Source organism: Conger conger, chromosome 3 (assembly GCF_963514075.1).
Source record: "Conger conger chromosome 3, fConCon1.1, whole genome shotgun sequence".
NCBI classification, from domain to species: domain Eukaryota; kingdom Metazoa; phylum Chordata; class Actinopteri; order Anguilliformes; family Congridae; genus Conger; species Conger conger.
The window spans coordinates 62,737,876-62,754,504 of NC_083762.1; the positions used below are offsets into that span (position 1 = coordinate 62,737,876).

A 16,629-nucleotide genomic window follows, 5' to 3' on the forward strand; every position below is an offset into this window, starting at 1 on the left:
AGGAAACCAGGAAAAGGTGCAGTCATTCGCTCAAGCTATCAACCAATAGCAATAACATCCCATGTATGCAAAATTATTGAAGGAATGATTAATGAGGGGCTGTCTTATTTTCGAGAAAACCAAGGTTTATTGTTAGAATATCAGAATGGTTTTCAGAAGGGAAGAGGAACAAACCAGTCGTTGAATAAAGACACTTATTCTGCCTACATCTGGGTTGCTTTGATCAATAAACAAAAGTGTTCACCCTTCATCCTCGTGGGATTTCAGCTAAAATAATAAATTAAAATGATGAATGTATAGAAAATATCCAGGCTTGTGTAGCTTCTCAAATGGTTTTACGTCTCATGTAGCCTTTCAGCTTTTTGCCTTTCATGTGTCTGGGCTCTCTCTACTCTCCTGCATCTTCCTGGTCTCTGCCACCTATTGTTGAAAGAAGTAGACTTAGCTCCTGGAATGATTCGTAATACCTGCCATATTTGACAGAATGTATGAGGTGCGTCTTCTTTGCCACCAAACATGATTCTATGGGATCAGATAGATACGACCATTAAATTGAGCAAACAGAAGCAAAATGTTTAGTTTGGAGGAAAGTGGTAATCATGTGGCAGGTTTATTGTGAAAAAGAAGTTAAGGGCAGATGTCTTTACCAGATTGAGAAGAATGTTGAAGTAGGAAATTTGGTGGGAAAGAAGAGGTCATTATCGCAATACTTAGACTAGGACATCATTTAATAAATAAAATTTGAAAAACATGAAAAAAGTTTATGTTACTATTGTCAGGAGGAGGAGTCTGTTCAGCATGTTACGATGAACTGCAGAAGATACCAGAGGGAGAGGGAGGTAATGGTGTCAGAACTGAAAGTGAGAATTCATTTTAATCAGGTATTGAAATTATAATATGACGTGTAATACCATTGTTATAGATTATTTTTTGGAAAAACTGGATTAAATAAGAGAATATAGAATAGCTGTGGATATCGACGGTAGGTGGCGGTGGTACACCAGTAGTTGGTATTACTCGGTAAAAAGAAACAAAGAAGAAGAACAATAACACGTGTGGACGATGGGTCAGAGTGCAGAGATCAGAGTGGAGAAAATGGTTGAACAGGCGGAGATCCGCGTGGTTCGCTGTGGTGGAAGCAAAATAAACGACAGGGAAGCTATAATCACCTTTGATTCAAAGTAAGTTTGAATAAGATAAGCGCATGAACGTTGCACGCAACATGTAAACCTAGAATGTTTCTGTCCGCCGCTTTCAAACCAGTTGTTAACTAACATCTTTACCATAGTGCGCTTGCCAGTTAGCTAACGTTAGCCGGCTACTTTTGTGTATACAATTGATGGGTAACAACTAGTTCTCCAAATATAGCTTATTTTGCATTTGGCGTGGTTTCTGGGTTAACGGTTGCTCCATGACAAAGTTGTGCTAGAGGCGTGATCGTGGTTGCTACATTTCACTCAGTATTGCAAGGTAACTGCTGTCAACTGAAAACTGGGGCTTATGTTACTAAGTACTCAGTAAGTTGAACGTTATATGTTCCTCACATTGCTATTCTGTTTGCAGCTTGACTAAATTTGGCATGATTGATAGCATGGGAATGGTGATTTTCCGTTTCTTTTGGAAGTGGCCTCTGTCACCCCAAGACGGTCATTCGCCAGAATTATATTAACAGTAGGCATATGGTTTTTTGTAACAGTTCGATTGTGCATTAGGTTTTTGAAATCCTCAGGTATCATTGTGTTTTTTTTGTTGTTAAATAAGAGCATTGTCGTCTTGAATATCTGTTAATGTATTGAGCTTATTCAGTGTATTGACGACGGTGGTCTTTGATACAAAGGGAATAGGATGACATTGATTTCTCACATTGTTCCAGGTTCTTGCTGTGTGCGTCGGGGGACTCAGTGAAAGTGTACAGCACAAGCACAGAAGAATGTGTACATGTCCTAGAGGGTCACACAGACCTGGTCACAGGGCTGGCCTTCAACCCAACCAATCACCTACAGGTCTCTTTCTCAAACACCACATGAAATGCGCCGTGCATGGTTATATTTTCCAGATCATTGCAGACCGATTACTTAAATCGGTTGACCTGTAAACATAAATTATGTTTGAGTACATTTTAAGAAAAATTGTACTTTTATGTTATTGACAGTTGATGAATACATGGGTGCTGGCGGCATAGTGGTGTTGTTTAAGTCTACTTACTCGTTGATGTTTTTGATAATGCTGGGCAACAAAATGAATCCATGCTTGTTTGTGTGCTAAACTCATATTCAGAACAACTTTCAAGACTTCCATAGCAGGAAGTCCACATGAGTGCATAAAAACCAGGTTAGAAGTTCATAAGAGTTAATGGCTGTACAGACTACTCATGCCTGATGCAGAGTTTGTGTTTGCTCTCACTTGTATTTTAAGGCAATATTTACTTTTCTTGTTCAAGTTTCTTGTGCAATGGGCTCAGCTGTAAAATTAATTCATTTTCTTGAACCCCCTTTATTTGACAAACTTGTGACTTGCACTTAATTGACATCCTGGGACAATCTGTTGCTCTTGTCATTATTACATTTATAGGTCAGGTATACTTGGATGTATACCTTAGGTGTACCTAAATATAAGACATATTCCTTATCCAGAGCTACTTAAACATGTGAAATTACTTTGCATTCACTCAATGTGGGTGGGTATTTATTAAAGCAATTTCTATTTGTGGTGCCGTTGATGGCACAAAAGAGCCTGTGTTCAGTAAATAAAAGTAAAAACTTAACCATATTACTGGTCACTGGTAACATCTGTGAATTTCATTTTTAATGAGGCAGAGAAAGTAAATTAAAAAGCCACCCTGATACTCCTCCACATGACATCAGTGTGTCCTACCTCCAAATGTCACTTTTGTTTTTTTGGCTTGGAATAGGCACCCGTATTCAATCCAATGGATTTACTAAGTACAATTGCATAATTGGCTTGCTCTCTCTCCCTTGCAGGTCTACTCCTGTTCACTAGATGGCACTGTTCGACTGTGGGACTACACAGATGGCATCCTCATTAAGGTATAGAATTGTAATGTTTACAAACAGCTGTTGGGCCCTTGAGCAAGGTGCTTAACCCTGCATTGCTCCAGGGGAGGACTGTCTCCTGTTTAGTCTAGTCAACTGTAGCGTCTGCCAAATGCCAATAATGTAACATAATGTAATGCACCCTTTAATCTCTGCTGAGGTCAGGGCAGCCTTTGATTTTTATTCTTTGATCTGTTTTCTTGCAGACATTGGTTCTTGGATACAAGATCTTCGCTCTGTATGTGGCAAAGAAGCACGAAGGGGTTGTGTTTGTCATTATCCCCATGGTGACTGATACGGACTCGGGTGAGCTAATGCGCAGCACATTTTAAAAACTAACAGCGGTTTGTAAGCAGCATACTTGTGGTTTACTGGCTCTAGGTAACAATTGCGAAATTGTACATTCCTTTTTATTTATTTTTTTGGTGAAAAGCTGCCTCTTCTGTCTTAGTGTCATATGGAGCCTGTAAGAAAGCCTGTAGTCTTCACTCCAACGTGCTGTCTCTTTCCCTCCCAGAGATGTTCCAGCTGGTCGCTGCACATTTACCCAAATCCACGGGACAGGAAGTGGAGGTCAGGGAGCTCTCATCTGTTCTGACTGATGTCAGCCCCTCCCCCGGCGCCACCTCCATTGGCAGAGGGGTAGGAGTACCATTCCGCCTAGAACCTAAAAGTTGGACTGAGTAAACAAGTCAAAACAAAGTAAAAAATGAAATAAATAGTTTACTACCTGGAAGACATTTGTTTTGTCTCTCCCCTGAACCATATTGCACCCATATCAGTAATGTCCACTGCTCCTTCTGTTGTTTTGATTTTTCTCTGAGGTGTTTCTGTTCTTTGCTGTTGCAGGGTGAATATGTCGCCACTGCAAAGGGTCTCCAGCTGTCTGTGTTCTTTTTCAAGAAGCAGAGAACGTACAGGTGTGTTTGAGGTGGCTACTATAGCACGACAAATGGCACTGTTGTGAGAGTGTAATTTTCTTATGCTGTAATAAAATGCATGCCTGCTTTAAGCGTGTGTTTCGCGTGGGTGTTTTACCGTGTATGTCGGCTTTAAGCCACTTTGAGTATGTATGGCTTGGTTTTTACCATGTGGCCACATCCACTCCTTTTCTAACATCCTTTTTTGCTGAATTGCACCAAACTGTTATTTGCTTGGACATTAATTCTTCATTCATTCTTTTTTATTTTTCATGAATAATTAATTTAGTGAATTTATTTATTTTTTGCTGGAAAACAATTGTGATTTTGATGCTTTAGGTTCTTCCTCAAGGCCAGTGATAAGAAAGGGGCGAAGAATGCCTTCACGTGCGTCAGCTGCCACCCTAAAGAGGACTGCATTGCTACGGGCCACCTGGACGGCAAAATCCGCCTGTGGTGAGCACCTCGCTGTGACCACCATAGCAGCAAACCCCACTTCCTCATGGTCTGCCATGGCCTTGTGAGCCTGTACTCACAGAATGAATTACCTGTGTAATTTTGAGTTGCAAGTTACAGAATTTGTAGATTTATTGGTTAAATATGTATGTTTAATGTCACGTATACAAAAACTTGAAAATCTTACCTGTAGATTTACTGTGCCGCATTAATTGTAGATGACCCTTGTAATTTTTGTAATCACTTCATTCGTGACTGATCAGGTCACTGAACCAGAATTGCTTTTGATTTTTGATTTTTCTCTCAGGAGAAACTTTAATCAGAAGAAGGAGTACACGTACTCCACACAGCATTGGCACCACAACGCCGTTTCAGCACTGTCCTTCACTCCTGAAGGTGAGATCCCGACCTTTGAGAGAAAATGTTCATAACCTTTGGTCTTTACAGTGGATAAGTTGGCTTATTTTATTTATTATGGTCAATAAACATTGGCTGCTGTTGTGCAAGTAGGACTTCATAATTCAGGGTGCAGCCATTCTGAATGCAGTCTACTGTTATCCTGTTATAAGAGGTTACCCCCCAAAGATAACTCAAGGTAATGAAGAGCTGACTCCTAAATTCTGCACCGCGATTAAAATAATACACTAAAAAACTAAACTTTGAAAGCTGTTAGTTGAACATTTACAGCAAGTCGTTGTTTATTTTTCTGCTTGAACTGTGTTTTGAGGTCATGCCCTGTTGAACTGTGAAAGCGGTGAAATTGTTTGACACTGCGATGCCTTTCTGCACAGGTACTAACCTCCTGAGCGGAGGAATCGAGGCTGTTCTGGTCCTGTGGCACTATGGAGCCGAGAGCAGGGATCTGCTGCCACGTTTGGGCTCGGCCATCGAGCACATATCTGTCTCGCCAGACGGGACGCTCTTCTGTACCTCTCACAGAGACAACAGTAAGGGCGGGGCACTGTCTTTTTTTTTTTTGCGCAATAAGAACCATCTCTGCCAGGTGGTGGTAGGTTTTGTTCCTTCTTTTCATCTTTAATCATACTCGATACGGTAACACATCTCCAAACGTCAGTGAAATGCTGCCGGCGGAGATAAAACATCACTTGTATCTATTCACTGTTGGTTAACCTGCCTATTGTTTGGGTTAAGCTTTCACTCTTTATCCTTTAGTCATGTTTTTATCTGCCACATGGAAACAGCATGGCCCTGTTGCTGTCCTATCAACATTTAAAAGATATGAGTTCTTTTTTCCCCCAGAAGCATTTTGGATGCCGGAAATAGTTGTTACTCCGCTTACAAAAAACCCCCCGATATACCGGTATACGGTATCGTCCAGTTCTAGTTATTGTACACATTGTATATAATATTGTGTCGAGTCATATACTTTCTGTTGGTTTCTCTGTCAGAGCTTCATGCTTTGTCCTTTCGTTTTTTTCGTTCGTTCAGAGATTACTGTCATCAACAGCAACTTGAAAGTATCGGCTGTCATACAGGGGTTGGTCAAAGGTACGTAGCGTGCACATGCAGTCCCTCACTCCCATTCTGTCACTTCAGACTAAGCCGGTTGACATGAAGGTCTTTTTTCTCCTACAGGAGAAGACGTCCGGACTGATTTAGTAATTGACCCTCGCACTAAATCCTTAGTGCTTAATGGGAAACCTGGGCACCTGCAGTTCTACTCCCTCCATCACGACAAACAGCTGTACAACGTGAGTTGAGTTACAGTGCCTACGGAAAGTATTCACTCCGCTTCACTTTTTCCACATTTTGTTATGTTATGTTAAATTCATTTTCTTCTCAGCAATCTAAAATATACAAAATACCCAATAATAACAAAGTGAAAGGTTTTTATTTTATTTGTATTTTTTTTGCTAATTTATAAAAAATAGAAACTGAAATGCCAAACATAAGTATTCACTCCGTTGACTCAGTACTTTGTGATTACATCCTTGAGATGTTTCTACTTGATTGGAGTCCACCTGTTGTAAATCAAATTGATTGGACATGATTTGGAAAGGCACACACCTGTCTATATAAGATCCCACAGCTGAGAGTGCATGTCAGAGCAAAAACCAAGCCATGAAGTCGAAGGTATTGTCTGTAGATCTCCGAGACAGGATTGTGTCGTGGCACAGGGGAAGGGTACAGCAAAATTTGTTCAGCATTGATGGTCCCGAGGAGCACAGTGGCCTCTACCGTTCGAAAATGGAAGAAGTTTGGAATCACCAGGACTCTTCCTAGAGCCGGCCGCCGGCCAAACTGAGCAATCGGGGCAGAAGGGCCTCGGTCAGGGAGGTGACCAAGAACCCAATGTTCACTGACAGAGCTCCAGCGTTCCTCTGTGGAGATGGGAGAACCTTCCAGAAGGTCAACAATCTCTGCAGCACTCCACCAATCAGGCCTTTATGGTAGAGTACTCAGACGGAAGCCACTCCTCAGTAAAAGGCACATGACAGCCTGCTTGGAATTTGTCAAAAGGCACCTAAGGACTCTGAGATGAGAAACAAGATTCTCTGGTCTGATGAAAGCAAGATTGAACTCTTTGGCCAGAGTGCCAAGCGTCACATCTGGGGAGAACCAGGCGCACCACTCATCACCTGGCCAATACCATCCCTATGGTGAAGCATGGTGGTGGCAGCGTCATGCTGTGGGGATGTTTTTCTGTGGCAGGAACTAGGAGACTAGTCTGGATCGAGGGAAAGATGAATGGAGCAGAGTGCAGAGAGATCCTTGATCAAGACCTGCTCCAGAGCGCTCAGGACCTCAGATTTGGGTGAAGGTTCACTTTCCAACAGGACTACGACCCGAAACAGACAGCCAAGATAACGGAGGAGTGGCTTCGGGACAAGTCTGTGAATGTCCCCGAGTAGCTCAGCCAGAGCCCAGACTTGAACCCACTCGAACATCTCTGGAAAGACCTGAAAATAGCTGTCCAGTGATACTCGCCATCTAACCTGACAGAGCTTGAGAGGATCTGCAGAGAAGAATGGGTGAAATACCCAAAATACTGGTGTGCCAAGCTTGTGGCATCATACCCAAGAAGACTTGAGGCTGTAATCGCTGCCAAAGGTGGCTCAAAAAAGTAGTGAGTAAACTGAGTCGATGCTTATGTACATGTCGTTTTTTGCAGTTAAAAAAAAACAAAAAAAAAAAGTTTTCACTTTGTCATAATACGGTATTTTGTGTAGATTGCTGAGAAAAAAGAAAAAAAAAGAATGAATCTAATCCATTTTGGAATAAGGCTGTAAAAATGAAATGTGGAAAAAGTGGAGTGAATACTTTCTCTAGGCACTGTATGCTCTCAATTGCTGCATAACTGAGAGAACATAGTAACAGTGCGCCATGGTAATTATGGAATCTGGAAGAAAGTTGCCACATGCTGGCAGCTGCATGCGGAGCCGTTTGTGCTTGAAGCGGCGTAGTCGCATTCAAAGCTTCGCTGTTTTTGATTATATGTTGAGGGTTTCTCAGTACGTTTTACTGTTCCGAACTGTATTTTGCCATATGGTGCAATGGTCTTTGACTTAGTTCGAATTAATCAATTCTTCTTTTGTTCAAAATCAAACCGTAATGTCTGGGGATCACACCAGCAAACTCCTTTTGAGTCTCATTACCTGCAGGTCATATGACCGCCTACTGAGTTCCAGCAGAGCTATATTTTCCAGCTGAAGCATTTAATTTGTTTCATTTGCACTCCTTGTACAGTAGTGAAATATGAGTGCTGTTTCCTGAGCCTGTGGATATGTGGTTATGTGCTGAGTGTTGATCCTTCCCTCTGGCTGCAGCTGGACATTGTACAGCAGGAGTACATCCACCAGTCGGGCCTGGAGCAGTTCCATGTGGTCAAGGCTGCCTTCCACTCCCGCGGGACCTGGCTGGCCACTGTGGAGGAGCGGAGGGAGGGGACCTCCGAGCTGGAATCCAGCCTGAAGCTGTGGGCCTACGATGAACAGACCCAGAGGTGCCCTTCACGCATTGGCCAAAAATGATGTTGATGATGAATATTCCCTCTATAAAGCACATAAGTCAGAATGTGTTTGGGTCTATATTACACTTTTAAATGTTGAATTGCAGGTCAGAACAGGCTGTGTTATTGCACATTATGTCCAAAATGTGAGATTTATTTTTTGTTTAACAGCCGTAGTTGAAAGGTAGACAGCAAGAATACAGCACTTTTTTCTTTCATATTCAATTATAGAATATGAAAGCTCAAATGTCTATAATTATTTCTAGCATTCGAACATTGAACCATCGTTTGTCAGCCCTACTTCACACACAGAACCCGATTTCCCCCCCGAAGACCCTGAGATCTCACCAGCTACCCCCCGTCCCCAGCTTACTCATACGCTCTTCGATTCAAACATTTCTCACAGAAGCTGATAACATGGAACCCGAGATAATACAACATAAATGGCATGTACTGCAGATATAGTGTGTACAGTTTGGAGTATTTACAAATTATGCATCTAATTCATCCAATTAATCATCTCTATTTGAATGATTTTGAGCTGTGAGTATTTTTGGCTTTGATTCAGTATTGGGGAAAATCATTCCCATGCTATGGTCTTGTGATTGCTTGCTGGGAACGCTTGACTTCTCTTTTTCTCCCCACATGAAAAACAAGTCTCTCATAGTAAAAAAGTAAAGGGGAAACATACAGGCATTCTTTATTGAAATTGTAACTGTTCGGTCTTTATTCCCGGCCAGCTTTGTGTTGAACACCAGCGTCTCGTCCCCCCACGAGGACCGAATTATGGCCATGTGCTTCAGCCCGGACGCAGAGACCACCCTGTTGGTGACAGCGGGCAAGGACGGCCACTTCAAAGCCTGGCAGCTGGCCGAAGACTGGGAGACGCACCGTGAGTTTGCCTCCATCACATGTCGAGCTTCACGCATCATGTGAAAGCCGTCACATTGGTAGAAATGTCATGTTTCTGTTACGCATGCGTACCAAAAGCAGGGAAGGGAAGTGGAGATAAATTTGCTGAACGCAAGTGCTTTTCTCCCACACGTATGTCCTCCCCTAACCTTTCTGCACTTTGCCTGTCTTTTCACTGGTATCTTCTGCACGTTAATTCCCGCCCCTCCTCTCCTTCTCTAAACCTTTCATCAGGTGATGGGATCTCCTGGTCATGTGACTTTGTGGGCAGCTACCACCACCTGAGACCCACAAACTGCTGCTTCTCTGCCGATGGGTCCCTGCTGGCGGTCAGCTTCCAGGAGATCGCCACGGTTTGGAGCCCTGACTCCTGGGAACTCCTCCTGACCCTATGCCAGCCTCCTGGGGACATTAGGTGATTCTCCCCTCAGGCCATGCCCATATAAATCATCTCCTACTCTGAGACTGCGCCCAACATATACCATCTCCTACCCTGAGACCGCACCCAATATACACCATTTCCTACCCTAAGACTACACCCAATATACACCATTTCCTGCCCTGAGACTACACCCAATATACACCATTTCCTGCCCTGAGACTACACCCAATATACACCATTTCCTACCCTGAGACTTCACCCAATTCACACCATCTCCTACCCTGAGACCACACACAGTATGCACAGTCTCCACAGGCCATGGTAATAAACACCATATCCTCCCCCTGACCATGCCCACATAGTGGCAAGAAAAAGTATGTGAACCCTTTGGAATTACTTGGTTTTCTGCATTAATTGGTCATAAAATGTGATCTGATCTACATCTAAGTCCCGAGTATAGACAAACTCAATGTGCTTAACCTAATACCACACAAACAATTATAATATTTCATGTCTTTATTGGACGCATCCATTGAACATTCACAGTGCTGGTGGAAAAAGTAAGTGAACCCTTGGATTTAATAACTGGTCAAACCTCCTTTGGCAGCAATAACCTCCGACAAGCGTTTCCTGTAGCTGCAGATCAGACCTGCACAACGTTCAGGAGGAATTTTGGACCATTCTTCCTTACAGAACTGCTTCAGCTCAGCCATATTCTTGGTGATGTCTGGTGTGAACAGCTCTCTTGAGGTCATTCCACAGCATCTCTATTGGATTCAGGTCTGGACTCTGACTGGGCCACTCCAAAAGGCGGGTTTTCTTTTTTTGAAGCTATTCTGTAGTAGATTTACTTTGATGCCACCCTGACATTATTCTGTAGGATACCTTGATAAACTTGAGAATTCATTTTCCTCTTGATGATGGCAAGCGGTCCAGGCCCCGAAGCAGCAAAGCAGCCCCAAATCATGATGCTCCCTCCACCGTACTTCACCATTGGGATGATGTTTTCATGTTGGTATGCAGTGCCCTTTTTACGCCATACGTAGCGCTGTGTGTTCTTCCCGAACAATTCAACCTTGGTTTCATCAGTCCGCAAAACATTTTCCCAGTAGCCTTGTGGAGTGTCAACGTACTCTTTGGCAAACTTCAGGCGTGCAGTGATGTTTTTTTTGGAAAGCAGCGGCTTCCTCCGTGGTGTCCTGCCATGGACACCATGCCTGTTCAATGACTTGCATATGGTAGACTCATGAACAGAGATGTTAACCAGTTCCAATGATTCCCTCAAGCCTTTAGCTGTTACTCTAGGCTTCTTTTTTACCTCACTGAGCATTCTGCGTTGTGCCTTTGGAGTCAACTTGGCGGGGCGCCCACTTCTAGGGAGAGTAGTCACAGTACTAAATCGTCTCCATTTGTCGACAATTTGTCTAACTGTGGACTGGTGAATACCTAAAGTCTTGGAGATTACTTTGTAACCCTTTCCAGTTTTATGCAAGTCAACAATTTTTGATCGTAGGTCTTCGGAGATCTCTTTTTTGCGAGGCATGGTTCACATCAGCAGATGCTTCTTGTGAATAGCCAACTCAAAAAGTTTGAGTGTTTTTTATAAGTCAAAGTAGCTCTATACCTCGCTCCAATCTCGTTTCATTGATTGGACTCCAGATTTGCTAACTCCTCACTCTAATTAGCTTTTGTTGAAGTCATTCGCATAAGGGTTCACTTACTTTTTCCACCAGCACTGTTAATTTTTAATGGATGTGTCCAATAAAGACATGAAATATTATAATTGTTTGTGTGGTATTAGGTTAAGCACATTGAGTTTGTCTATACTTGGGTCTTAGATGTAGATCAGATCACATTTTATGACCAATTACTGCAGAAAGCCAAGTAATTCCAAAGGGTTCACATACTTTTTCTTGCCACTGTATAAAATCTCATCCTCCAGGCCACATCTGTAGACTTCACTCCAGATACCTCCCTGTAGCCCCAGAGTGTCTCATTTGCCTCCGTCAGGCAAGGAGTGTTTGTGTTGTGCTTCAGGAATTGGAGTGCCAGTGAGTCTCCGCTTTTTACTCCCAGTTGTTGACACAGCTGTTGTAACCGTGAGCAGGCAGAGGTAGAGTTTTGTCTTGTGTTCCAACTGTAACATGGGAGCGATATTCTTACTGCATACATTGGAAAGGGGCATCTAAGGAGTAGTCTAGAAACTGACTTGGTTACTCCTTGTCCAGTGCTTGCAGTTTTGATGCTCTCCTGAAATGAACCCTTCACTAAAGCAGGGGCAGCATGAAGTACCCATTTTACATAGTATTAAATGGTATTAGTGCTCACAGCAAATAAGGGTCTGAGAGGATTGCCTACGCAAGTTTCCATTCGCTCCTTGTGAAGACACAAACAGCGGAGGGCTTTTGATGGGACAGCCTTATTGCAAAAACGGCAGAGGGGTTTTAATGAGACACTCTTATTACACCGATAGTTCTTGCTGAGTGGCCAGGAGCACTGGAAGTCTATCAAGTTAAATGGAGTGAGGCTCAGAGACTTGCGTCTGGTTAATAGTGAGGTAGTCAACATAGAGAGCTTTCTCTATGTAACTGAAGTGAACTTAATTGGAGTTTGCTGATAATCCTGTGAGGTATGTGGTCGGTGGGGGAGTGGGGCAGTGCTTAATTTATGTGGGGAGGGGGGTTTTGACTTAGTAAGGGGCTGAACGAGACTTCCTTTGATCCTTCAGGGACCTTTGTTTCGGGAGGTTGAGCTGTTCCAAGTTCCTGCTTGGTACCACCTCCAAAAACCTCCTCTGCTGCTGGGACATCCTCACATGCTCACGTAAGAGACTGACACAGCTGGCCGTAACACTTATTGTGTGTGCATACGTGCGCGCGCACCGAGCGAGCAAGCAAGTAAGCAAGTGAGCAAAAGAAATGTCTCACACCCCCGCTTCTTCCCTCTGTCTACACAGTAAAGTGGAGCACCAGCATGGATGTGACTCTGCTCCAGGCTGACCCGCTGTCTGAGAACATGGCTGCCTTCTGCCACACATCAGGAACTACAGACTGTGAGTGTTAGCCACGTCTTTCTGAAAGGAACTGCTCAACGTGGGGGGCTGGGGTCTCCACACAGGATGCCTTGATACTGCCAACACTTATCTTTGCTAATGCTAAAAATTATGCTTCTTTTATTGCCCATGTTCTTTGTTGTCCATTGAGACCAGCTCTCACAGAAATTGGCTTTGTGCAAAGTGGGGCAGGTGCTTGATCAGTTAATGATGCTTACCTTTTTTTCCCCTCCAGTGTTCGTGTTTAAGCCCAGTGAGCCCCGCCCACTTTACTCCCAGAAGGCAGTGTGTCCCGGTAAAGTGCACCGTGCTGTCTTTGCTCCGCGGGAGAGGGCGCTAGAGAGCTGTGAGGAGCACGCCCAGTGGCTCAACCGATCCCAGTTGTATTTCATGACAGAGCAAATGGTAATCATGCGATTTAAAGTTGGTTTTTTTCCCCCTCTTTTCTCCCGTGTGCAATCCCAGTCGTATTTATCATGTCTGCCTCCTCTGCCATGGATTTGCTGATAAGCTTGTGCCAAATGTCAGCGACAGTCAGCTCTGGAATGGTCCCGATAATAATGCCGATTAGGGGGTTGGATGATATGAGAATGTAATGCCACGATTATCTTCCCCAAAATGATCTTGATTTATGGTATTATCTTGGTATAGTTATAATATGCTGAAAATCATAGATTTTACTGATATGTGATGAAATAAGTCCCGGTATAATAACTGATAAGTGTCAGTCCATTCTGGAGCCAAGCCAACATTAAACATATTTTTAGGAAACATACTGGCGTACAGCTATAGCAGTATTTTCAGAAACACACCATTGGTTCAAGAAAGTCATTTTAAAAAAAGGTAATACAAGCAGTTAGTAAATCGTTTCATGTTGATACGCTGAGAACTATCATTTCCGTATTGGTAGTCCTCAGCTGTTGTTAGAATTGTAACAGCTGATCCCATTTACAGAATTTATCATTCTGAGTGTATTAACTTGTGAGCAGGCTGCCACCCCATTCAAGCACTTGACTGAACAAACATAATAAACCGTGGTTATGGAAGAGACTGTGCCAGATGCTCTTTGGTCATGGATGATAAAATTGACTATGTGACATGTGCAGGAGGTGTGCACTGCTCATGAGTGAGAAATGCATCTCTAGGAACTGAAAAAATGCTCGCAACACCCGAGAAATGTGTTTATACTGAGCTTACGCTGAAAACTTTGGTATACATTATTGACATGCTAGGCTAAACAGATAAACTATGATATGTTCCCCCATATCAATGAAACTAGCCTACAAATTAACTTTACCTTGCATTCATCGTATGGCATTGGGTTATTATCATGGAGATCAATGGAGATCATGATCATCAATTTCGATGTATTGCTCCCTTTTGCTGGAAATGTTTCATGACATGTTTGGCAGAAAGAGTAATCTTTTTATTTTATTTTTTATTTCCTCTGCTTTTATTTTTTCCCCCATATCCAAAATATTTCCATTTGTCAGACTTTATCATTTTTGTTGGGGGAAATAACTCCATAGTGCCAGCCTCACAACCTTCTGCCAATGTGTTAACAAAGCTAGCTAGTCAGTTGGACATTCCCTCTCCAGTCTAGAGTTAAGTGGTCTCCACCATGCTATGCTGCATTAGCTGAGAGTGGGGTAGATATGTGACGTAGATGTGCTAGACGCTCCCCCTTCTGGCTTTCCCAAATAAAACGGCTAATGAAAATGTGAAGACTGTCGGCCTATTTTTGAACCCTGGGACCAAAACTGGTTGCCGTATGCCTAAGGCCATATGATGGAGCTCTGCAAATGATGCACAGAAAACCTCTGGAATTGCCACTCCTCTAATCTCTGTAATGACCACAGTATCAATTATAATTCCTTTTTTTATCTGTTTAAGGATTTAATGACATTCAGCACAAAGTCCGAGGAGGATAAGATAATGGCTTCAAGTCAACAGGTATGAGTTCTCTGAAAGTGTGTCCTGTTTCCAAAATACTGTGGATCATTTCACTGTCAGGATGGTTGCCGTAAGCCTGATGATGGGGAATAGATGTTTTGTTTAATAACTCCCCTGAACACCTTATTTTACCTGATCTAATTTCATGTTTCAGCTTGTGATCGATGACAGTGTTGCCATGACGCCGTTCTACTTGTTGCTGGGGAAACACCGACAACAGCAACAGGAGAAGCAGAACCCATTGACCGCTCCGATGACAACACGAGTCCAGCTTCCACAAGGGTCAGGTGCTATCAGAGAGGTCAGTGATCTAGCATCGGCTACTGTCACTGGGAAGCACTCCTGACTTAAACACTTCAGGATTATTATAGTGTGCTTATCTACCCTAAGCTTTGGTTCAAGACAGCTGCAGGACTCATGAGCCTGTATTCAACCAATGTCTGCCCTTTAATTTGATTGAAGTTGTATTCTTATTTTTTTGCAACTGCTGAACTCTCCAAACTGAGCCAAAGTTATAGAACGAATGTTGATTTGCTGTTACCTGTGGTTTTCATGCTAAGTGTTTAATTTGTATTTGGGTGTTTTTGTGATATTTTTCTCCCATTTTAGTTGTTGAACACCCCAGCCCACGTCCTGCCTTCTGCCTCAGTTCTGTGCTCCATGTTTGTAAACTCTCTCCTCATCTCTAACACTGGAGTAAGGTAAGACTGCTGAGTCACGGTCTACAGTCAGAGCCCATGAAAGTGTAGCTGGAAATGTAGACTCCTGGACAAGGGCCAGTTGGCATCTGCTTTATCTCTTGAGAACACTTGATGTTATTTTTCCCCAGTCTTACTTCAGACTTGGCTACAGCTTGACAAAGATAGCATGTTTAAACAAAGATTCCACACCCTGGGAAACAGAATTTCTCTGTCACAAGGCATCTGTTTTTTATTTATTTCAGGTGTATTCAGTCGCTTCCTTAGTGCAGGTATAAGTATCTAGTGAGTCTCCGCTTTTGACTAGTATCTAGTCTTCATTCTAGGCGATTGCTGTCTGTTTTTGCCATTTGTCAACATGAAGACCACGAGCTGGTCGAGTCCTTGCCTCATGTGATTTGTCCCATATTACTACACTAGAAAATACTAGCAGTTTGAAATAGTTATGCAAGTTCTGCCCATGTTTTACACATCATCACGTACCAGGTGTGTGTATGTACTGAGGGATTGTGCAGGATGGATTGGTACACCATGCTTTTTTTAATGCATATATTAGGGCTGTGCTCGAATGGAAGCAATATATCGTAACTTGCCTCTTGTCTTGACTAATATCAATAACACTAACAGGGCTATATTTTCCTCTATACTGCACAGGGTCAGGATTACTTAATGCCACGATGTAATGGCAATGTTTCAGCAAGCAACTGGTTGCAATCCTTGGTCCGCATATTGCAGTGATGTAAAGTTTACCTCAGTCCTCTAAAGATTGTTTCTCCCATTAGAGAAGGAAGTGAAGCCAAAGAAGAGGAAATGGAGAGCGAGCTGGAGGAAGAAGCCGACTCCGAAGAGGAAATGGACTCCCGTGACTCTCAGCCAGCCCGTGTGAATGAGACCTGCGTGGAAGAAGTGCCATCGTCCATCTCCCGAGCGCAAGAGAGGCAGCTCAGGACGGCGCGAAAAACGGACTACAGCTGGCTCAGTAGTTCCCCGCTATGCTCGCCGTGACTGCACAGACCTACACCATCCCGTCTTGATATTGTATTTGTATTTTGTTTGAATTAAATACATTTTTGTTCTACATTTTAAAGTACATTTTGGTCTCTGTTTGTGAGTGCGCATGTGCTGTGTCTGTAACTGATACTACCACCACAACCAAGTATTTTTTGTATGTACCTTTTGTGATTACATTAGAGTGCGTTTATGTACATTTGTGTGTCACACAACGTTTTCAAA

The 16,629-nt window shown here is 42.9% G+C and overlaps 1 protein-coding gene across 1 annotated transcript; it reads left to right on the forward strand.

Moving 5' to 3' along the window:
• Positions 1-1,025: 1,025 nt before the first annotated feature.
• wdr75 (WD repeat domain 75) lies at positions 1,026-16,483 on the forward strand. Its single transcript, XM_061234994.1, has 21 exons — positions 1,026-1,181; positions 1,874-2,003; positions 2,982-3,047; positions 3,260-3,359; positions 3,571-3,695; positions 3,903-3,973; positions 4,313-4,429; positions 4,737-4,825; positions 5,221-5,376; positions 5,879-5,938; positions 6,026-6,141; positions 8,218-8,393; positions 9,140-9,291; positions 9,546-9,726; positions 12,422-12,516; positions 12,650-12,745; positions 12,981-13,150; positions 14,639-14,698; positions 14,853-14,999; positions 15,308-15,399; positions 16,179-16,483. The coding sequence occupies exons 1-21, from the start codon at positions 1,063-1,065 to the stop codon at positions 16,399-16,401; spliced, it is 2,541 nt and encodes an 846-aa protein (XP_061090978.1). The 5' UTR covers positions 1,026-1,062; the 3' UTR covers positions 16,402-16,483.
• Positions 16,484-16,629: the final 146 nt, after the last annotated feature.